This window comes from Oryctolagus cuniculus, chromosome X (genome assembly GCF_051225735.1).
Source record: "Oryctolagus cuniculus isolate XC-2025 breed Fujian yellow rabbit chromosome X, ASM5122573v1, whole genome shotgun sequence".
Lineage (NCBI taxonomy): Eukaryota > Metazoa > Chordata > Mammalia > Lagomorpha > Leporidae > Oryctolagus > Oryctolagus cuniculus.
In genome coordinates, this window is record NC_142888.1 from 83,661,684 (window position 1) to 83,686,534 (window position 24,851).

Here is a 24,851-nt window from a genome sequence, read left to right on the forward strand (position 1 = left end):
CCTCTCAGGATCCATTAGGAAGCTGGATCAGGAGCAGAGTAGTTGGGACTTGAACTGGCACTCCAATAGAGGTTGTGGGCATTCCAAGCAGGGGCTTTAACCTACCTTACTGTATGTGGCCCCTATAAATTTAACCTTTTGATATATTTATCTAAAAGATGTTGATGGGAAGCAGGAATTTAGCATAGAAGGTAAGATATCAGTTGGGAGGCTGCTATTTCATTTCAAGGTTTGACTCCCTGCCACCAATTTAGGAGATGTGGAGTCTTCAGCATCTGGGGAGTGAACCAGCGTATGGGAAACCTGTGTCTGTCTGTTTGTCTCTCTGTCTTTCAAATAAATAAAATAAATACTTAAACATGGTTTAAATTAAATTCTAAAAATGTGAGGTTGTCTTTTCAATAGCATTTTTACTGGCCCAGCATCTAGTCTATCTTCTTGAACACTGCATAGACACTTATATAGTGCATGCTTTTCGGGTGTAGAGTTCTGATGGTGTCGTTCAGATCTTCTGTGTCCTTACCACATTTTGGTTAATGTGTTTTACCAATTACTGTTAAATTTGACCTATTTTCTAATTCTGTGAATTTTTACTTCATGTCCTTTGAGGCTCTATTATCCAGTACATACACAGCGATCTGCTGGTAAATGTTTAACAAGAGCCTCTCTGAAAAACAAATCTCTAATTTGGGACATTTTCTGATTACTGTGCTGTAATACTTCCATTGTGAGTGATTGTGAGCTACCTATGTGATCTGACCAGACACGAAGCTGGTAAAACTATGCAAAATTCGCTTCTTGTGATCCAGTATGAGGCAACTCCAGCAAGCTACTGTGCAAACACAATTATAATTGTTGTGTCTTGAAAGGATCTCCATAATATATTGTGACATTATTTTCTTTTTAAGATTTTATTTATTCATTTAGCAGATAGGGAGGGAAGGAAGGGGAGATAGAATAAGAGAAAGAGAAATAGACCACGCTCTCATCTGCTTGTTCACTCCCTAAATGCCCACAACAGACGGGCGTCCTGAAACTGGGAGCTGGGAACTCAATTCAGGCCTCCTGTGTGGGTGACAGGAACCCAACTATGTGAACCATTGATGCTGCCTGCCAGGGTCTGCATTAGTTCGAAGCTGGGATCAGGAGCCAGATCTGGGAACTGAACACAGGCATGCCAATGTGGAACACAGGCATCCTAACTGCTAGGCCAAACGCCCACCTCTGTTAATATTTTTTTTCTTGATTTCTATTCTGTCTAATATTAATGAAGCAACCCCAGCTTTCTGACTAATTTTTTAAAGATTTATTTGTTTACTTGAAAGACAAAGTTACACACAGAGACAGAGACATATCTTTTTTTTAATGGAATGGAAAGATTTGTTGGTTTTAACATTTATAAAAATTTTCCCCCAAAGAAACCTTTTATTTAAGGAATACAAACTTCATGCATTTTATAAGTACAACTTTAGGAATATAGTGATTCTTCCCACCGTACCCACTCTCCCACATTCCCACCCCTCCACCTCCTCCCTCTCCCATTCCCAGTCCCATTCTCCACTAAGATCCATTGTTGATTAACTTTATACACAGAATACCAGCTCTATACTAAATAAAGAGTTCAAGTATTTACATACACAAAAGTTTCTTAAGAGTCAAGACAAGGGGTGTTCAAAGTCATTCCATCTTGAAGTTAATTTCACTTCTTTTTTTTGTTTGTTTGTTTAAGAAACTTAACTTTAAAGAAGCAGCCAAGAATGATACATCTTTTGCAAACACTTAGACATAATTATAATACAACTCTTTGAGGACAGAGGACCTACATGAGGAGTAAGTGCACAGTGACTCCTGTTGTTAATTTAACAATTAACATTCTTTTTAAAATTTATTTGACAGGTAGAGTTATAGACAGTGAGAGAGAGACAGAGAGAAAGGTCTTCCTTCCGTTGGTTCACCCCCCCCCCCCAAATGGCTGCTGCAGCCAGTGCGCTGCACCGATCCGAAGCCAGGAGCCAGTGCTTCCTCCCAGTCTCCCAAGCGGGTGCAGGGACCCAAGCACCTGGGCCATCCTTCACTGCCCTCCCGGCCAGAGCAGAGAGATGGACTGGAAGAGTAACAACTGGGTCTAGAACCCGGCGCCCATATGGGATGCCAGCGTCGCAGGCAGAGGATTAACCAAGTGAGCCACGGCGCCTGCCCAACAATTAATATTCTTATGTATGACGTCAGTGATCACCTGAGGCTCTTGAAATGAGCTGCCTAGGCTATGGAAGACTTTTTTTTAAAAAAAGATTTATTTATTTATTTGGAAGTCAGAATTACACAGAAAGAGAAGAGGCAGAGAGGGAAAGAGAGATCTTCCATCTGCTGGTTCACTTCCCAATTGACCACAATGGCTGGAGCTCTGCCAATCAGTAGCCAGGAACTAGGAGCCTCCTCTGGGTCTTCCCATGAGGGTGCAGGGGCCCAAGGACTTGGGTCATCTCCTACTGCTTTTCCAGGCCATAGTAGAGAGTTGGATCAGAATTGGAGCAACCGGGACTCAAATCAGCATCCATATGGGATGCCAGCACTGCAGGTGGTGGTTTTACCCGCTATGCCACAGCACCGGCCCCTGGAAACCTTTTGACTCCACAAACTTCGTCGGTATTTAGATAAGGCCATAAGAAAAGTGGAAGTTCTCTTCTCCCTTCAGAGAAAAGTACCTCCTTCTTTGATGACCATTTCTTTCCACTGGGGTCTCACCCACTGAGGTCCTTCATGTAGGACATTTTTTTTTACCACAAAGTCTTGGCTTTCCATGCCAGAAATGCTTTTATGGGCTTTTCAGCCAGACCAGAATGCCTTAAGGGCCGATTCTGAGGTCAGAGTGCTATTTAAAAAGATTATCATTCTATGAGTCTGCTATGTGGACTGCTTCCCATGTTGGAGCATTTGCTTTTTTTATTCTATTATTATTACCATATTATCCATATGATCACTTTATCACTGAAGATGATATCTTTACCACCCACTTTAGAGGATTTGGGTCCCATGGCAAGTTTTTAATCTGTACCCTTAGAAATAAGTCCATAAGAATGTATGTAGAACTATACAGCTTTACAGTTACAAACTTCATACACTTCATAATTACAACTTTAGGAACATGGTAATTCTTCCCACTGTGCCTACCCTCCCACCCATACTCTCACCTCTCTTGCTCCTCCCTCTCTTAGTCCCACTCATTTTTTCTACTGAGATCTATTTTCAATTGACTGTATATACATATATTTAACTCTATGTTAAGTAAAGAGTTCAGCAAATGGTATAAAAAAAACTGTTCTTCAACAGTAAAGACAAGAGCTGTTCAAGTCTTTGCTTCTCAAAGTATCAATTTTACTTCTACATATCACCTTTTAGATACTCTATTAATTATTACAGGTAAGGGATAGCATACGGTATTTTTCCCTTTGGGACTGACTTATTTCACTACAATGTTTTCTAGATTCATCCATTTTGTTACAAATAACTGGATTTCATTTTTTTTTTACCACTGAGTAGTATTCCCTGGTGTGCATATACCATAATTTCTTTATCCACTTTTCAGTTGACGGCATTTGAGTTGATTCCATGTCTTAGCTATTGTGAATTGAGCTGCAATAAACATGAGGGTGCAGATAACTTTCATATGCTGATTTCATTTCCCTTGGTTAAATTCCCAGGAATTGGATGGCTGGGTCATTTGGTAGGTCTATATTCAGCTTTCTGAGGTATTGCCCTACTGTCTTCCATAGTGACTTTACCAGTTTACATTCTTACGAACAGTGGATTAGGGTACTTTTTTCCTCACATCCTCGCTAGCGTTTGTTGTTTATTGATTTCTTTATGAAAGCCAATCTAACTAGGGTGAGGTGAAACCTCATTGTAATTTTGATTTGCATTTCCCTGATGGCTAGTGATCCTGAACTCTTTGCCTGTGCCAATGTCATGCAAGGTTTCTCCAATGTTCTCTAATAATTTGATGATGTCAGGTCATAGATTTAGGTCTTTGATCCATTTTGAGTGGATTTTTTTATAATGTGTAAGGTAGGGGTCTTGCTTCATACTTCTGCATGTGGAAATCCATTTTTCCCAGCATCATTTGTTGAAGAGACTGTCCTTGCTCCAGGGATTGTTTTTAGCTCTTTTGTCAAATATAAGTTGGTTGTAGATGCTTGGATTGATTTCTGGCATTTCTATTCTGTTCCATTGGTTTATCCGTCTATTTTGTACTAGTACCAGGCTGTTTTGATTTTAACTGCCATGTACTATGTCTTGAAGTCTGGTATTGTGATGTCTCTGGCTTTGTTTTTGTTGTATAAGATTGCTTAGCTATTTGGGGTCGCTTATGTTTTCATATGAATCCACTGGTTCACTCCCCAAATGGCCCTAACATCTGAGACTGTGCCAGATGGAAGACAGGAGCTTCTTCCAGGTCTCCCATATGGTTAGCAGGAGCCCAAGCACTTGAGTCATCTTCTGCTTTCCCTGGGGCATTTAGCAAGGAGCTGGATCGAATGTGGAGCAGCTGGGTCTCGAACCAGTGCCCGTATTGGATGTTGGCACTTCAGGCTGCAACTTTATCTGCTACACCACAGTGTAGGCCCCTCTGTTTAGTTTTTGCATGGCTTAGTTTCCTATCTTTTTACTTTCAATACTGTTTTTTTTTTTTTGAATTAATGCTCATCACTTTTAGGCAGCATACATTTGATTCGTGCTTTTTCCCCCTTTTCTGCAATTTCTGCTTTCTCATTGGAGTGTTCAGTCCATTTACATTTAAGGCACGTATTAATAAAACAGGATTTTTGGCCTTATATTTTGATGTGTGTCCTCTGTTTATCACATCTATGTCTCTGTCAGTTTTGACTCTTATTTCTTGCCTTCCTTTGTGCAAAAATATTTTGTGAGTATTCCATCTTGATTTCTAAATTTTATTAATATTTTTCATTTGAAAAGATTTGCTGAGGCTGGTACTGTGACATACAAGGTACTGTGATGTACAAGGTTAAGCCTCCGCCTGTAGTGCCAGCATCTTGTATTGGTGCCGGTTCAATTCCTGGCTGCTCTACTTCCAATCCTACTCCCTGCTAATGGCCTGGGAAAGCAGCAGAGGATGTCTCAAGTCCCTGGGCCCCTGCCACTGTGGCCATTTCGGGAGTGAATCAGCAGATGAAAGATTTTTCTCTCTCTTCAGGCCAGGGCTTTAACCTGCTACTCCACAGCGCCGGCTCCATGTAGTATAATATTCTTAACCATTGGTTTGACAAAGATATAAAACAAAGTTTTACAAAACTATATTTACAGAAATTCTAGTACATATAGGCATTTATTTTTTATTTTTCCTTTTTTTAATTTTAGCTGACACACATAAGGGTGAACATGTGATATTTGTCCTTCTGTGTCCCACTTATTTGTTTCCTAACTACTGAGAAAATACAGATGACTTTACCCCATCTTATACAAACTTTTTAGTATCCTATATAGTCCCCATATTCAGAAAACACACTGTAGGAGAACAGCTCACAATGAGGTCTCCAGAAGTTTATTAATTGTGATACAAATCCTCCATAATAGCCAAAAGCATTGCTGATTTTCACTTTCCCCTAGAAAAGTCCTTCTGCTAGGCTAAGCCTAATATTCAGCTGTGCTAAGAATAAGCAAATGTCCCTGGGGGAGAAAATGGATGGCAATGGCCTACCTGTCTCAGAAGGGCTCTTGCCTCTCTAAATTTTAGATTCATTTTTGCTTCCACATCTCCCCGGTGTCTTTTGGAATACGTTTTTGCAATTTGTCTCATTTTTAAAAGTTATGGCACAGGAATATTGGTCTGTCATGACCTTCATCCCACATGGTATTACAAGTCCTTAAAACCACTTTCAATATATATGAACAGCTATTGAAATGGTCTGTTAGACCCTGCCTGTTCAGTCTTGTCTCATGATCATATTTCCCTTAACCACTCAGCTCCAGGCACACCGGCTTTTGCTCAGTTCCTGAATTATAATATGCTCCCAGCACAGAGCCTTTCCACTTGCTATTCCAACCCTTGTGTTACTTTTATATCTCTTCTTTGCATGGTTAGCTCTATTCATCCTCTAACTTTCAGCTCAATTCTTACTTCCCAGGAACGCTCTCCCAACTTTGATTGATCAAAGCCCCAGTTATGCATACTTACACCATACACCTCTTCTTCATAGAACTTACGAGCGTTGCAAGTTTATGGTTATTTCTATACTTATCTAATTAAAATAAGAAGTCAGCTACTGTGTAATTGATTTTCACCATTTGTCCCTAGCCCTTAGCTCAGCCTTTAGCTTAGCTTTAGCTCAGTCTTACTCAACAAATGTTTGCAAAATGAATAAAGTATTGCTGGTAAGAAATATAGCATCAGAAGTCTTCTACTAGTGCCTGTTTAATATGTTCTGTATGACAACTGATCTTTGGTTGGTAGACAGTAGACAGGTTGTTACAGGGATAGGAGGTCTTGAACAATAGCTCTCTACTAGAAAACAAAATAATCAGCAGCAATAGCAAAATAAACAATAACAGTAGGTCTCCCGACTGAACAAAATAAAATACTAGACATGGACCTGAGTAATTAGTCAGCGTAGGTAAAAAAATCTTGTTGCCAGAAATAAGTAACAATTGCTGTTATAGTTGCAAGAGGGCACTGATGCAGAGACTGGCATTTTCATAAGAATGTTCATATCTATCCCCAGGATAGCATTACAGCTGCTGTAGAAGAGGAGCAAGTAGGCTTTAATTCTGCTAGCATCATGTCCCAGCAACATTGTTAAGCAGGTGAAGTAATCTTTAAGATAACCTAGGCCAGTGTTTGACTCAGAAGCAGGATTCTCTGGTGGCTGGTTGTATATCTGTTTCAGACATGGGACTAACAAAAATCTTGGGTGAGAGGACACATTTAACTCTTGAACATTTGATGGTAGTCAGCCAGGTGGGTATTATGGGTGATATGAAGCACATTTCTACCTGGTAAATGTTCATCTTGCTAAACTATCTTCCTAAATTAGATGTTCCAAGTGTTTACTGCATCCTGCGATTGTCTAGTGTATTAGTAGGGCATGACTACATGTAGGTGTCTACATACTTCTTAAATGGGATCTTATCTATTAGTTATAGATGAGAATAGATGACTCAAGGTCTGGCTAGGACCTAAGCATGACATTTTCCCGTGTTAGGAATGCTAGTGCAGTGCTAGTTGCAAAAACAAATAGAATTCTAAATATTTAATATATATGAAACACAACAGAAGCTTAAATTTCAGCCAAATGATAATAAAGACTGACTTGATTGACAGAGAACACTCTTACAACATGGTGATTCAGGGATATAGGTCATGAGCATCGTAAGCTTCTGCCATGTCTTAGGGCCTTGTCAACATCTGTGTTCATCCATACATGTAGGAAAATGCTTAGGGAAGGGGTATATTTGCTTTTAAAAATAGTCTAGAAAAGGCACATTTATTTAATCGTATAGTGTTGCAGTTGATTTCTCAACAATGTTGCAGTGGATTCGTTTCTGAGAGGAGGAGTGTGGTGGCTGCAAGAGGCGCGGAGTCACCACACAGACTCCGGGAGTCAGGTGAAAGCAGGCCTGAGGCGAGCAGCCCGCAGACTCGTTCATTTGAGTTAGTACAACAGCTTATATAGCCAAGACCAGCCAATCCAGTCAAGGGGCGGTCTATGTCCCAACCAATCACAGCCTGTTGCCCGGCAGTTTCCAAAGCCATCCAATCACAGCCTGTTGCCAGTCAGGCTCTTGTTGCCAGGCAGTTTCTGAAACCATCCAATCAAGGCCTGCCATCAGTCAGGCTCTGTTGTCATGTGGTTTCCTCTGTTGTCATGTGGTTTCCGAAGCCATCCAATCATGGCCTGTTGCCAGGCAGTTTCTGTTGTCAGCAGCCATCTTGGCATGACCTTTCCACCTCAGTGGCCATCTTGGCATGAACTTTTCACCTCATTCCACCGCATTATAGTCCATTGCTTAGAATTGAATCATATGGCTATGCTTAGCTCCAAGGGAGGAAAATGTTGGTTAACTCTCTTTGCCCAATAAGAAAAGGAAACAGTTTTGTGTTGTGTAGCCAGCAATTTCTGACATAATCGCTTTGTACTCTGTGTTCTGAAAGCGTTCCAGAGTCTAGTAGTTTTGGCTGTTTGGTTCAAAAGAGAATGAAACATTATAAGAAGATGCTTACTTTGCTACATGTGGGCTGAGTTCCCATGTTTTTCTTAACTGGTTTAAGTTGCAGTGGATTAAGGATTGCCATGGGTGCCATACTTTTATGCTTAGAAGGCAACCTTAGTGGTTAATAGCTGCCATTCCCACCAGAGTTAACTAAGCCTGGGCTTGGATCACCTTGTTGGAGAAACACACTTATACTCTAAGTCCCCAAGTGTACTTCATCTGAATAAGTGGCCCACCATTCTCTCCACGCTCAAAATAGAATCCTTGATTTCATTCATTCTTTTACTATCCACACCAATAATTCATATGCTATATAGCTCCAAAATAGATCTCAGATGTACATCTTTCTGTAGGGTCACATTCCTACTATTCCAAGTCTATGCACAAGCACACACACACACACACACACACACGCACACAGGAACTTCAAAAAGTTCATGGAAAATGAAATCAAAGTATAAATTTATTTTCATGCAAAGTAATTGAAATTGTATAAATAAGAGATCTTCAAAGTGTTCATGGAAAATGCATGTTATGGAAAAATGACACCTGGATCTTAATATATTTTTTCACAAAAATAAACTTATCTTTTAAATCAATTTTCCATGAACTTTTTGAAGTATTCTTGTATACACAGTTGTGACTTAGTGTCCGTGGGAGTTTGTTTCCAGGACTCCCACAAAGATCTCAAAATCTCTTGTTGCTTGTGTGTCTTATATAAAATGCTTTTGTATTTGCATGTAACCTACAAAATCTTCCCATATACTTCAGATCATTTCTTGGTTACTTAGAATACCTGATACAATGCAAATGCTTTGTAAATAGTGTTGTGCAGTATTGTTTGGGGAATAATAACAAAATGTCTGTACATGTTTAGTACAAACACAATTTTTTCAAAAAAAAATTTGATCCATTGTTGGTTGACCACAAATGCAGAACATAGGATATAGAGAATTAACAGTATGTGGCCGGCGCCGCGGCTCACTAGGCTAATCCTCTGCCTTGTGGCGCCGGCACACCGGGTTCTAGTCCCGGTCAGGGCGCCGGATTCTGTCCCAGTTGCCCCTCTTCCAGGCCAGCTCTCTGCTGTGGCCCGGGAGTGCAGTGGAGGATGGCCCAAGTGCTTGGACCCTGCACCCCATGGGAGACCAGGAGAAGCACCTGGCTCCTGCCTTCGGATCAGCGCGGTGCGCCGGCCGCAGCGCGCCGGACGCGGCGGCCATTGGAGGGTGAACCAACGGCAAAGGAAGAGCTTTCTCTCTGTCTCTCTCTCACTGTCCACTCTGCCTGTCAAAAAATAAAAAAAAAACAGTATGTGGATGTGTATCTTTATATATCTGTGTAAACATATCTGTATTAAATTCTCTGAAATTAATAATTACTTTTTAAAAAAGATATATTTATTTATTTGAAAGTCAGAGTTACAGAGACAGAGAGGGAGGGAGAGAGAGAGAAAGAGAGAGAGAGTGAGAGAGCTCTTTCATCAACTGATTCACATCCCAGACAGCTGCAACAGCCAGGGCTGAGCCAGGCTGAAACCAGGAGCCAAAAGCTTCATCCAGGTCTCCCATGTGGGAGGCAGGGGCCCAAGCACTTGGGCCATCTTCCACTGCTTTTCCCAGGCCATTAGTGGGAGCTGGATCAAAGTGGAGCAGCTGGGCTCAAACGGGTGCTCGTATGGCATACTAGTGTCACAGCTTTACCTGCTGTGCCACAATGCCAGCCCTGATTAATAATTTATTAATGGTCAAATTGACCAGATACATTTCTCATCTTTATATGACTTCTCTGGTATTTACCACATATTCTTGAAACTCCTTCTGGTATTTATCTGACTGTCCTGAAACTTACCCTGTGATATTGGTGTTCTTGTCCCAAATAGGCTTTCCTCTATTTCTCTGACCCCCTTGTAAGTCTTTCTGCAGGATCTTCTTTGTTTCTCAACATTTAAATGGTGATGTATCTCATTTTCCCTTTTCTCTTTTTATTCTATGTCTTTCCTTGAATAATCTCATCCACTCACACTGATTTCATCTATCATTCACAAGTTTACAGTGTAAGAATAAGACCTCTTTTCTGATCTCCAAACCCTGAATATACAACCATCCTTGAAATAGTTCCACCTTGGCCGGTGCCACGGCTCAATAGGCTAATCCTCCACCTAGCGGCGCCAGCATACCAGGTTCTAGTCCTGGTCGGGGCGCCGGATTCTGTCCCAGTTGCCCCTCTTGCAGTCCAGCTCTCTGCTGTGGCCCGGGAGTGCAGTGGAGGATGGCCCAAGTTCTTGGGCCCTGCGCCCTCATGGGAGACCAGGATAAGTACCTGGCTCCTGCCATCGGATCAGCGCGGTGCGCCGGCCGCAGCGCGCCGGCCGCGCAGGCCGCGGCGGCCGCGGCGGCCGCGGCGGCCATTGGAGGGTGAACCAACAGCAAAGGAAGACCTTTCTCTCTGTCTCTCTCTCTCACTGTCCACTCTGCCTGTTAAAAAAAAATAGTTCCACCTTGATGTTCCACAGGCATCTCATTCTCAATATGTTCTAAACTGAATTTATCAGCCTTCCCCACCCCCAAATTTGCTTTCTGTCTTATGCAAAATTTTCTAAAAGCTGAGTCTAAGATGAAAATTATAGTCCAATATACTTATGGAGATGATATTTTCAGTAGAAAAGAGTGAGGAAACAAGGTAGGAAAGGGGTAAAGGTTAAGCAAGTATTTGATCTCATCTGGAGATTAGCAACAATGTGAGCTCATGGGGAAATGCTGGAGCATGAATTATACCATAAGTTTAACCTTGAGGCTAGTGTGCTGGACTTCTGTACTGTCCCCAGCTAGTCAATCATTACTTGAGGTCTGTGAGTGGGCCTTAGTCTCGAAGGAAAAATAACTTATCTATGTCTTGGGCTTTAGGATATACCCTCAGACTCAGCCCCTCCCGTTAAGTCACCTTCACCTGGTCAATTCTTTTTCATCCTTCAAGATAATCCAGTTATTATCCCCTTAGGGATGCCTTTCCTGACCTCCCAGGCTGAATTAGATCCTTCACATCTGAGCTCTCTCAGCGTTACATACACCTTTCTTCAGAACACATTTCATGGTGAAATACAATTGTGGGATTAAATGTCTATCCTCCCTCATTGAATTTGCATTCTTTCACGATAGTAATTTCTTCTTGTTGGCCTCTACTTTTCCAGAATACAATCCAGGCCTGAGACATTTAGTGTGGTCACACACTAAATGCTTTTCACATTAGTGGAAAAAAAAGTGGCTGTATGCCAAAATTTTAGATGTCTCTTATGAAACAAATCTTGTAAACTCTGGCTTAATGTTTATATAGGAGATTATTTTAATAGGTACTGAATAAAGGAGTAGTCAGAGAAAGATGATCTGTTGTACCTTTTACTATTCTAATCCCCTTTAGCCACTTGGGTCATTGAGCTCCATTCCAGAGAGCCCCGAAGGAATCAGAAGGAAGCACAGCACTCACCTGTCAGTGTGCCATGAGAGATCCCTCTGTGCAGTTTCCCTCTTGATCCCTTATATCCATTTTCCATTGCTGCAGTAATAAAATTGGCACAAACTTAATGACTTAAGGCAGTACTGATTTATTGTCTCATAGTTCTACAGATCAGAAATCTGAGCAGATTCACAAACTAAAGTCAAGGTGTTAGTTGTATTGGCTTCTTATCTGGAGGCTTAGAGAGAACCCATTTCCAGGTTCGTTCAGGTTGTCAGCAGAATTTAGTTCAACATTGTCATGGGATTGACGTACACATTTAATTGCTGATCCTCAGCCATGGAGTGTTCCCAGCTTCTACAGGCTTCCCACCTTTCTTGGCTCATCGTTTCCTTTATCCATCTCCAAAGGCTACAGCAGCACATTAAGTTTTCTTATTTTCAATCTTTCTTCTTTCCTCTTCTGCCTTTAAGGGTTCACATGATTAGATTAGGTTCACCTTTATAATCTTCTTGCTATGCAACATAATGCAACCATGGGGTGCCACTGGAGGTTGGAAATCATGAGGGCCAAAATTCTGCCTACTATAGCCAACATTCATAAGAAGGTGAGGAGAAGGATATATTCCCTGAACTTTGGTTTCCAACCTAGACAGGACACCTGAGACTTACATTTCTTCCTCCCTTTCCAGATGAAAGACCTGCGTCACGAGAATATTAACCCTTTACTGGGCTTCTTCTATGATTCGGGGATGTTTGCCATTGTGACCGAGTTCTGTTCCCGAAGGAGCCTAGAAGACATACTGACAAATCAGGATGTGAAACTTGACTGGATGTTTAAATCATCGCTGCTGCTGGATCTCATCAAGGTTAATGGAAAGACTGAAGAAATCTTAGGTTTTCCCTGTAGATTAGAACTTTAATGTTTTGCGATATTTTATTTTCCTGAGATCATGGTGATCATTTCACTCCCCTACTTTCCTTCCCAAGGGCTGCCCCTACCACTCTTCTCACAGAGTGGTACTGATATAGAAGGAGTTAGCCTGACCCCCTCCTTCCTGATTTGAGGACCACAGTTTGCTTTACTTTTTTGGTCATTGACCACTCTTCTGCCTGAAGCTTTGTGCATGTGGGAATGTGCTCATTTCCAGATTCCTTGGTGCTACTTAGCCCTACTCCTCATTTTACCTTCTAGAAATGTAGCTTGCATCCTTTTATACCAGCGGTGTGAATGTGGAACTCAATTCCCCTGAAATGCCAAAGGACCATTGGTTCTAATGGGTAGTACCTCCATTCTCTGAGCCAAGGGCTATTGATCACCAAGTGGGGTCAGGGAAGGATCCATGGATGGCTTCCAGTGATATGTAAATTGTGTATATGTGCATTTTGATGGGACTGATCTGGATAATCAGTTACTTGTTGAGCTTCCTACATATTGACCAGTCTTAACATTTTTTTAGAAATTTATTTTATTTATGTGAAAGGCAGAGATAGAGATAGAGATGAGAGAGATAGAGATAGAGATGAGAGAGAGAGAGAGAGAGAGAGAGAGAGAGAGATAGATTTTCCATCTGCTGATTCACTCTGCAAGTGGTTGCAATGGCTGGGGCCACGTTGAAGCCAGGAGCCTGGAATTCCATCTGGGTCTTCTATGTGGGTGATAGGAGCCCCAGTATTTAGGCCATCTTTTGCTGATTTTTAGACACATTAGTAAGGAGCTGAATTGGAAATGGAGCAGGCAGCACTATAACTTGCACTCTGATATGCGACGTCACTGTTGCAGGCAGTGGTTCAATCCACTGAGCCACAACACTGGCCTTCAGTCATAACCTTTGTATGGTGGCCTCACTCTTTTCAAGGGTACTTTAATGGAGAAGATGTTATTTAATTCTGATTCTCTGTAAGATAGGTGTGACCAGTCTCCTTTTACAGTGTCTGGCACACCTGGCAGGCCCTCAATATTTGTCAGTTAACTAGTAAGCAGCAGAGCTAATACTAGAATCTAAATCTCCTGCTTCCTATTCCAGGACTCTTCCTACTAATCCTGTAAGCAAAACCCAATAACTTAAGGGAGAAGCCTCCAAATGACATTCCTTAAAGTCCTGTGATGAATGAAACCCTAGCATTAGAAAACCTCGGGGAACCTTGCCCACTAAAGACTGTACTTGGAAATACCGAAGAGGACAGACTTTCTGTGAGCACAAGATGCAAAGTATCCAAATGCAAAGGTGGTCAGGCTGTAAAGACACCCCTCTTTAAGCCAGAGCATTGAAGGTGTTCTTGGAATGAACAGTTCTGTTGGCTGCACTAGAATATGTATGAATTTATATGCACAATGATTAAACCTATCTGATTGAGAATCCTAGCCAATTTGAATGTCATATGAAAAGAGGAATTTGAAAGTCACATGAAAGCTACCAAGCAGGCACCAGGATTAGTAATACTTGGATGTTTTCTGTTTTATTACTTATTTATAATTGCAAAAATAATATATTAAATATTTTAATTTAATATATTAAATTAAATCTTTTTATTTGGAAGGCAGAATTAGAGAGAGAGAGAGGGAGAGAGAGAGAGAGCTCTTCCATCCAAAGATTCATTCCCCAAATGGTTGCAACGGCCAGAGCTGGGCCAGACAGAAACCAGGAGCCCAGCGCCTCTTCTGTGTCTCTCATGTTTGTGCAGAGGCTCAAGCACTTGGGCCCTTTTTTGCTGTTTTTCCCAGCAACATTAGCAGAGAGCTGGATTGGAAGTGGAGCAACTAGGAATTGCACTGGCATCCATATGTTATGCCAGCTCTGCAGGCTGTGGCTTAACCTGCAAAGCCACAGTGCCGGGCCCCCAAATTAAATCTTAAAGCCAAATGGTTTCTATGGGAAAATACTAGCATGTACTCAACCTTCTTTCTTTGTATCCCCTCCCCCAACTTAACTACTAACAATGTGGTAACTACCATTTTTGTAAAGACTGCAAGACAGACAGCTAGAGATCTCCCTTCCACTGTGTCACTTCCCAAATGTTGGCAATAGCTTGGGCTGGGCCAGGCTGAAGCCAGGAACCCAGAATCCAATCTGAGTCTCCTGCATAGGTGCTAGGGTACCAGATATTTCAGCCAGAATTCACTTCCTCTCAGAGTATACATTAGTAGGAAGCTGGAATCAGGAGCAGAGCTGGGATTCGGAGCCTGGCATTCTGGAAGGGATGCGGATCTCTCAGGCAGTGTTTTAACTGCTACACCAAATGCTCTTCCCCTTATGCTTCTTTTCATAAGTATTTACTTACATTGTGGATGACTCTTTATACATATACATGTTGTTGGGGCTGGTGCTGTGGCATAGCAGGTAAAGCCGCCACCTGCGGGCCAGCATTCCATGTGGTGACAGTTTGAGGCCTGCTGCTCCACTTCTGATCCAGCTCCCCGCTAAAAGCAGCAGGGGATGACCCAAGTGCTTGGCTCCTTGAACCCACATGGGAGACTCGGAGGAAGCTCCTGGCTCCTGGCTTCGGCCTGGCTCAGCCCCTGCTGTTGTGGCCATTTGGGGACTGAACCAGAAGACAGAAGATATGGAAGATCTCTCTCTGTCTGTCTGTCTGTCTGTCTCTCCCCTCCACTCTGTGGCTCTGCCTTTCAAATAAACAAATCTTTAAATAAATAAATAAATTTACATGCTTTCACATAGCTCTTCTAGTCACTATTTTTCACTCATTTTTGTGGCTTAGAGTTGTTTCCTTGTTAGTTTATAGAGATTTATCTTATTCCTTCAAAATGCTGCAAAACATTCCATAGTGCAGATATACCATGTCCAGTCAGTCTCTTTTTCATATTTTGTGTATTTCCAATTGTGTAGCATTATAAAAGCAGCGGTGTAATTAGCATTCTTCTAGCTGTCCCTTTGTGAATATATGCAAGCATTTCTCTAGAAGAGCAGTAAAATCTCTGAGTCATAGGGTATACATATTTAACATTTTGGAGCTATTGTCAAATTGCCCACTGAAAAAGCTATACCAGTTTCTGTTTCTGCCAATAAAGGATGAGAGTTGGGTTATGCCTTTTGGGGAAAATCAGAATCTCCAAATCCCTTGCAATTATATGTGTATGGATCCATTTTGTATGTGAAATGTCAGTAAATCTCCTAGTAACAAAGATTTTTGATATACATGAGATATATTTCTTTACCAAAGCATAAAATTTTACCACTATAAGGCACCTGAAAGCCAGTTGTTGTCAAAGGTCTACTTTGCATGCATATTAGAGAAAAAGACTTCATTCTGGATCATAATAGCTAGCCATTAATAATCTTAGAAAGTGACTCTAAAAGCATAAAATAGTTACATGAATTGCTAAATAAATCCTGTTGTGTCATCTGCAGGGCATGAAGTACTTACACCACAGAGAGTTTGTTCATGGGAGGCTAAAGTCTCGGAATTGTGTGGTAGATGGGCGTTTTGTATTAAAAGTGACAGATTATGGCTTTAATGACATTCTAGAAATGCTGAGACTCTCTGAAGAGGAACCTTCTGCAGAAGGTAAGCAATGAATTGTACACTTCTCATGCACACAAGGTAACTCCAATGAAAATATGCACTGAATTAAAGCCTCAGGCTGATTTCAGCTCTCCACTTTTGTTGAAAGTCTACCCTCATTTCCAAGCCGAGGGACCTGAATGAAGCCTGTATGCTGCAACCTCTGCCCAGCCTAGCCTTCTGAACAAAGCCAGTGCAATAATATCCACTTCCCGCTGTGGCAGGATTAGGCTGCATTGTGTGGAGACCCCAGCACTCCCTGGAGAAACTTGCCTAGTGCTAGGCACACAGTAGGTGCTCAATAAATACTTGTCAGATTGAATGGAAGGTAATTTGGAAGTTGGACCCCCACAAAGTACATTCTAAAATGGGATGTCATTACAGAATGCCAGCACTGTCTCTGTTGGAGAGGGAGAAGCAAGGAGGGGGGCACTAGCAAATAAATGCTCTGTGGGTTATAGGGGATGACTTCAGAAAGAACTATGACCTTCTAGTAAATAAGTAGGCATGCTTGTAATGTCCATTTTGTATTTTGTCTTCTATGTAGTGCACCAGTAGCAGCACTAAATAATGCCTGTAGGGGTCATAACAGATCCAAGAAACTGGAGAAATCAGAGTGGTGGTGGAGGGGATGTATGGGGTGAATGGGAACCATGGGGACTTAACTGGTGGAAGAGTGAGAGGAAGACAGAGAAAAGGGGGAAAGGAGAGAGGGTCAATCAGGTTAATACACAGAGGAAATTTGGGACATTAACATTTTTGACCAATATTAAAGGATGAAGAGAGATAATGACACAAAAACATAGAGAAACAGAACAAGAGATGCGAAGCCACTGCATATATTCATATTATTAAGCAATCTTTGGTAATTTAAGTTTTAAAACTGTTGACTTTACTACATAAGAGAAAGGAAGAAAGAAAGATGTAGAGAGAGACATACACAAGATAGACCAGTCATCAGTGTTATCATCTTGCTCGTCTACAAGACTTGTGGAAGAGTAAACTTTATGGAATCATATAGCATAACTCTGTCATTATATAGATGAGACAAGGGGCGTTCCTAATTTACACAAATCATGCAGATAGTTATCAGCAGTTCTAGGATTTCAAGTCAGGTCTTCTGAAGCCTAGCCCCTACATTCATTCAGTCCATCTGAAACTTACAATAACAATTTCCTCTTTCTCTGCCCATTCATGTTTTGGAAGACCTGCTGCTCCTGGTAATCACAGTGAAAAACATGTGACATTGCCACACACTCTTGTCCTCTTTGGACCTGTTCTTGTTTCTTAGTTCTATGGGAATTATTGGCTAATTCCAGTTTGAAACCTTGGAGTAGTTGCCTTGTGTGAACTCTAGGATATTGGGAACACAGCTGTGGGGGTGGAAAATCTGTCAAAAGTAGTCATCTATGAAGGATTAAAAAACACACACAACAATTCTCAGCTTCCCAGAATTCCATTTAATTCACAGATGGACAACTTTCAAACTTAAAGAAATCTTGTTTTAGAGTGAGTATGGGAGTTTTTGGGTGGACTCCCTATTTCTTTCCCTGTCTTGTATCATTTCCCTTCACTCTTCACATTGCAGTGGCAGCCTGGATGCTCAGTGCGGTCTGTCTTCGGTCTTCACCCAGTGCAGCCAGAGGGGGCTTTTTAAACTGCAAATGTGATCGCTTTCAGTTGTGCCTAAATCCATTGAACAGCTTCCCATTGCTCTTAGGATAAAGCTCCAATTCCTTTATGTGGCTTATAAGCCCTGCCTGGTCTGAGCCTTGCTGAACTTTTATGCTTAGCCACGCCCCCTCCCTCTCTATGCTAAGGTGAGGCTGAACTCCTCCCAGCAGTTTATGTGCTCCAGGATCTCTCTTGCTTCCAGACCTTCACACATGCTGTGCCCTCTGCCTGGGACACTCTTCCTTTCCCACTCGGTCATGCACACATCTCAGTTGGCCTAAATTCTACTTCTTCTCTGGGGCTCAACTTAAGTATCGCTGTCTCAAGAGGCTTTTTGTAACTCCCAACACTCAGCTAAGTTGCCTTCTTTAGGATCCTTTAGGGCCTTGAACTTTGCTGAAACACCATGCGTTGCTAGTATTACTAATTAAATCAGCTGTCTTCTTGCCCCACCAAAGCTACAAACTCTGTGAAGGCAGGAAACAGGGTTGCCTTCCTTGGAACTTTCACAATATCTGGCAAAATAAATATTTGTAGTTGCGATTACAGGATGAAATAACAGAACTTGTCTCCCTACCTTACATGAAGAGACTAATAGAATCTTATTTTGAAGATCCTTGGAGGTCATCTAACTCAACTTCCACTTTGTAGATGGGGAAACGAAGGTTCAGAAAGGTAAACTAATTAATGGCCAGGCTGAGATGTTGAACCCAAGTCCCCTGACTTTCAGTTCTGAGTTATTTTATAATATACCACACCACACTGGCTCTCTAAAATCAATTTTATTACCATAGCGATGATCAGACTTAGTAGTGGCTCCAGCAGATACAAAACAAGCCAAAGTAATTGTGCTAGTTTTCCCGAGAGTTCAAGTCTAATGATAGCTAGTGGCTCTTACTTGGTTCTGGAGTGCAAGGAGGGAATGGGGGTGGGTTGTAAATGTATTCATTACTGTCCACTTTCAACTACCTAAGAATGGTTCAGATAAAGCCTCATTTGAGCCGTTGACAATATACATGTCAGTGCTCTCAGAAAATAGTATTTGGTAATGATTGTATTTAGTCACCCAGCTTTTTTACCAGGGAGTTTGGCTCTCTTACCCCTTCTTGGGCTTCTAAATGTGCGGCGAGAGAGGATGTTGGGAAGAAACAGCTACATGTCATTTTCTCTGCTCCCAAATGGCCCCCTCTGCCTTCCTCCCCAAAACCACGATGCCCAAAATGCCAGGGTCAGAGATGTATTCCTCTCACTAAAGTGCTGTTCAATTGTTTAGTTTTGTTTGTAAATATCAATCCTCCTAGGCAGGGACACAGAAGGGCCCTAGAGCGAGTGCATCAGGGTCTCTCACGGGAGTGGGTGGGTGGTAGGTGGAAGGTCAAAGGGGCCTGGTGGGCTGACAGAAGCTGGGCGCTGATGGAGGGCAAAAAGAGAAGATGGGTACGTGGTTGGGGGTGAGGCTTGAATCCTTGGTTCACTATTTAAATTGGGGTTGGCTGAAGAGAAGAATTTCTAGAGTGAGTTTCACTTGCCTGGGTTTCACTACCAAATCAAAACAACCTCTGACCTTTCACGCTCCTTTCTGCTAGGTAGGAGCTTGTCCCCTGGGCGCCCTTCCCAATGCTCCAAACTTAACACGATGAAAAAAGCCATCACTTTCCTGCCCCCATCACCTCCACCCTTAACAGACATTCTTCTGCAGCCTCCCTACCTGGATGGCGACCTGTCATTTCCTCCAACTCCTTCCTTCCCCTTCACAAAGAAAGCACAAGGAGCCCATCCAGGGCCCTGTCACTTCCTTCCCGAGCGCGTCTGCTTCCCCAGCCTGTTGCTGCCACCCCTCCCCCACTCAGGCCTCTTTCACCTCAATGCTCTCTCTTGCCGCAATAACTTCCTAGCTGGTCTCCCTGACTCCAGCCACTCTCCTTCAATCCAGCTTGTGCAGGTTGCCAGATTAATCTTCCTGAACACGGCTTTCATCAAAACCCTCTCCAACTCCAGCACCCCTACTGCCTTTTGTATTCACTCCAAATGCCTTCATTTGGCGCTCAGGGCCTCTCACCTTCTGCCCCCATTCTTCCAGCCACCCCCCTCCCCCACTTCATCAACCCTATTTCGCTTTCTCATTATTCCTTAACAGAGCCCTTCTCTTCAGCCAAACTAATCTGCTTACCACCCTCCCACTACCCGCAATTTGCTCCTTTCTGCCTCTTGTTCCTTTGCACATACTGTTCTTTCTCCCTGCAAAGCCCTTACCCTCTCAGCTTCAGAAAACTGCATCCTTGACCTTCTTAACAAGCACATTTCAGATTTCACTTTTCCAGGAAGCCTTCCTGGATTAATTTGATCAGCTCGGGCTTTTGTTGCTGTTGTTGTTGTTATTGTTAGCTTGAACTTGATAAAATTGCCAATATTTCACCATTTTCCACACACAGAAATGACAATTCCATATGGCTCAATATAAGACATTTCTCTCCAACTTTTGACTACTCTTTTCGTGTTACGAAAGTGTATTTCTTTGTATTTGGATTAAGGTGCCACCCAGAAAATTTTGAATATTCTGTTTGCTATCAACTCCGAAAGCGGGGACAATCTTCTGTCCCCTAATCAGGCCTGATATGCAGCACAGCACACAATAGGCATTCAGGTTTGGCTTTTACTAAATGTATATAGTGACCCTTATCACTGTTTGTCCCGTATTGCAGTTAGGATTACACACACCTGCCTTGTCCACTGGTTTGTGAACTCTACAAGGGCAAAGGCAAGGTCTGATTCATTCCTGGCACTGCCCCTGCAGCCAGCACAATGTCTGGCACATAGTAGACCCTCAATAAATATTTGTAGGGCTGATTGGAAGGAAATGCTGAGCTTTTCTTTTTCCCCTGAAAGGAATAGAGGAGGTCTGGGCATCCTCTAATCCTTTTACAGAAGACCTGGAGGAAGCATCTTGTGAATCTCTAAGTCCCAGCACAGTCAAATAACCAGACACATATAGATCTTAGAACAGAGCAAATCCATGGCAACCAGTCTGGCAGTACACTCGCCTTTCCCTGGAAACCTGCCAACTACTACTTACAGGCTCAAGAGAGCAAGAAACCAAGTGCCAGAGAGTTTCTTCAGTTGGCACTCCTCTGCCCTTCCCCGCACCTCTGCTGTGTCTGCCTGCGTGGTCTTTGGGTGGAGACACTGGTATGTTTTCTCTGTATGTAATTCCTTCTATTCATAGATTTGGGCCCTAGGGGACACTAGCATGCCAGACTGTCTAGTAAAAATATAAAGCAGTCAATAAAATATCACCCTCCAAACCCTTGAGGGCATTGCAGATGTCAGTTAATCCTCCTTGTATTCATTCCACAATGCTTGCTTTTCAGAGTTGCTGTGGACAGCCCCTGAACTGTTGAGAGCCCCAAAGGGCAGCAGGTTAGGTTCTTTCGCAGGAGACGTCTATAGCTTTGCCATCATCATGCAAGAAGTGATGGTCCGGGGCACCCCATTCTGCATGATGGATCTGCCAGCTGAAGGTAAGCAGGAAGTGAGAAAAGGTCACCAGGGAACCCACCCTGACCAACTCAGGCCATTAGGATTTGCCAGAAGAGTTTGCTGTTTGTGCTAACAGCCTGCTAGTCTTCCAGTAGTCTGTGTTGTGTGGAATTTGGAGCCAGATAGCTTTAGATGTCTAGAAGAAACTCCCCCACCAGGGAAGTGTGACATAAGCCAAAGGCCCACAGGACATATGTTAATTCTTCTGTCTGTTTCTTTCTTCTTCATACTTCCCTCTACTCCTTTGAGACACTCCTTACTAAGTATTTCAGTGCCCTTTATGATGCTCCTGGATGTTAGGTCATCTTCACTCTTCCTGTGACGTGTCCCAGGCTTCCATTCTTACTTTCCATAAAAACACATGGCTAGGGGCAGGCATTGGGCTTAGTGGTTTAAACTGCTGGTTAGGATGCCTGTAACCCACAGCAGAGTACCCGAATTCAATTCCTGGCTCCAGTTCCTGTCTTTGCTTTATTATGAATGCAGACCCTGGGAGGTAGTAAAGACAGCTCAAGTAGTTGGGGTCCTATCACCCATAGTGGAAGACCTCGATTCTGTTCCCAGCTCCTGGCTTTGTCTGCAACTCAGTCTTGGATGCTGTGTGCATTTGGGGAGTGAAATAGCAGATGAGAGCTCGCTCTCTCTCTCTCTCTCTCTCTCTCTCTCCCTTTCAAAATTGCATAAATAAAATTTTTTTAAAATGTGACTATCAAGCAAGATCCATCAATAGATGATAAAATCTATGGACAAAAGTTTGAAGGGAAAGGGATTATGTGAATAATCTTAAAGTAGAAGCCACAAGGCACTTAGTAATTACAAATGGAAAAATGGCAAGTTTACAAGTGATGGAGCCTATAGACACTGCCTTAACTTAGCCATCAAGGTTACCATCACTAGTAATAAGGCACATTGAGATCATGTACCTCTTGACCATGATGCACTAAGGAGGATAAAACATCACCTCTGTGGGATTTTTGCCACAATAATGCATATCCTCAGCCTAACTGTGAGAAAACTTCAGAGAAACCTCACTTGAGAGACATTTTACAAAATAACTGACCAACACTCATGAAAAGTACCTAAGTCATGAGAAGACAGGAAACAACTAAGAAACCATCAAACATTAGAGGATACCAAGGTACACAAAATAATGCAATATGGGATCTTGGATTGTGAAACAGAAAAACTACTTTCTGGGGAAAATGATGAAAATCAAGTATGGACTCTAGTAGTAGTATGTAGAAATGCTAGTTTCCTTTGAACTACTGTTATGTAGCTTGCTAACTTTAGGGGAAACTTTTCTGGAAGTCTAAATTTATTCAAAGATTTTAAAAATGAAAAAGAAAAATAATGAAAATCATATAGATGGCCGGCGCTGCGGCTCACTAGGCTAATCCTCCGCCTAGCGGCACCGGCACACCGGGTTCTAGTCCCGGTCGGGGCGCCGGATTCTGTCCCAGTTGCCCCTCTTCCAGGCCAGCCCTCTGCTGTGGCCAGGGAGTGCAGTGGAGGATGGCCCATTTGCTTGGGCCCTGCACCCCATGGGAGACCAGGAAAAGCACCTGGCTCCTGGCTCCTGCCATCGGATCAGCGCGGTGCACCGGCCGCAGCGCGCCGGCCGCGGCGGCCATTGGAGGGTGAACCAACGGCAAAGGAAGACCTTTCTCTCTGTCTCTCTCTCTCACTGTCCACTCTGCCTGTCAAAAAAAAAATAAAAAAATAAAAAAATAAAAAAAAAAAGAAAATCATATAGATACCCTCTGCCCTACTCAGGGTCCCATGCTACTGCTCTACTTAAAGCCCTCCAACCATTCTCCATCACTTGTTGAGTGAAGCCTAGACTTCTCATTTGACATAGAAGGCCCCTCACAATCAAGCTTCCAGCAACCTCTCTAAGCTTATCTTCCATCATTTTCCACATTCAGGCTACACCACATCACTGGCAGAGCCCTGAGAGCCACAAGATCTGTTTCACTTCTCTTCCTTCATGATAACTGAAATTTCTTCATCTACCCACTCTCCATCCTGCTTCATCCAACTGGGGTCATGTCTATGAATACTTCTGTACTCTTCAGTGTGGGTCAGGTGTTGGCTCCATGTTATCTCTGCTAGAGCACTTACATTATTTGCCATTGTTTATCTCAATTGGACTGAAATCCTCAAGGGCATGAATCCTGCTGGCCCTAAGCAAAGAAGTGATCTGTTCAGCTCTGCAATGTTCTGAGAAAGGGCCAAAGGACTCCCTCTGCCAGAGAGTGAGAGGGTAGGGCAGTCCCATTCCAAGAGATTTGTTCCCATGGAGAGCCGGATGCTGTAATGGAGAAACCTTTACTGGTGCAGACTGATTTGATTTAATGGAACTGAAGGTGTGATGTCACAAAAAACTGAGAAGTCAGAGGAAACAGCTGAAATTCTGTCATGGGGGCAAGGCAGCACTTACTGTTACTGGGGTCTGTAGGTGTTGCAGTCAATACAGGAGAGGGAAGGGCAAAGTGATGAGTTAAGCAGGATTTATTGAGAGAGAGAGAGAGAGAGAGAGAGAGAGAAAGTGAGACCCATCTGTCAGTTCACTCCCCAAATTCCTACAATGAGAACTCAGTGCATGAGGGTGATGGAAACTCAAGTACTTGAGCCATCACCTGATGCCTACCTGATGCCTCCAAGCATTTACATTGACAGCAAACTGAAATAAGAAATGGCGCTCGGAGCAGAAACCAGGTGTGCACCCTGACATGGGATGGGATTCTTTTGTTTTTTAAATATTTATTTATTTATTTGAAAGTCAGAGTTACATAAAGAGAGAAGGAGAGGCAGAGAGAGAGAGAGAGAGAGAGAGAGAGAGAGAGATCTTCCATCTGATGGTTCACTCTTCAGATGGCCGCAATGGCCAGAACTGTGCCAGTCTAAAGCCAGGAGCCAGGAGCTTCTTCCAGGTCTCCCATGTTGGTGCAGAGGCCCAAGGACTTGGGCCATCTTCTGCTGCTTTCCCAGGCCATAGCAGAGAGCTGGATCAGAAGTGCAGCAGCCAGGACTCGAAGCGGCACCCACATGGGATGCCGGCACTGCAGGCGGCGCTTTACCTGCTACACCACAGTGCTGGCCCCTGATGGAAGAGTCTTAATTGCTAGCTCTAATACCTGCCTAAAAGGTTTGGAGCAAGAAAGTAACGTGACCAGATTTGTGCTTTGGGAATGATTTGGAGAAAGTTAAGTTGGAAGCAGAGGGATGAGTTTGAGGCCCAATGTGCATTGCTGGACCACTGAGGGCTAATATTTTTCCCATGCTGCCAGGAAATTGTGTCCCTTTGGAAAAAGGTCAACCTGGCTGATCTAGACCTTTGGTCACTCATGGCTGTTGGATATGAGTAGGGAGTTTGAGACCTCCAAGTTGAAGTCTGAGGCATTTGAAAACAGGACATTGAGATGGCTTGGGTTTAAA

The 24,851-nt window shown here is 42.8% G+C and overlaps 1 protein-coding gene across 1 annotated transcript in view; it reads left to right on the top strand.

Moving 5' to 3' along the window:
• Positions 1-24,851, top strand: part of GUCY2F (guanylate cyclase 2F, retinal) — a 119,477-nt gene that overhangs the window by 72,948 nt on the left and 21,678 nt on the right. The window contains exons 8-10 of the mRNA XM_017349714.4: positions 12,371-12,547; positions 16,049-16,205; positions 21,245-21,394. Coding sequence (XP_017205203.3) covers positions 12,371-12,547; positions 16,049-16,205; positions 21,245-21,394 — 484 coding nt within the window. The remainder of the gene's footprint in view (positions 1-12,370; positions 12,548-16,048; positions 16,206-21,244; positions 21,395-24,851) is intronic.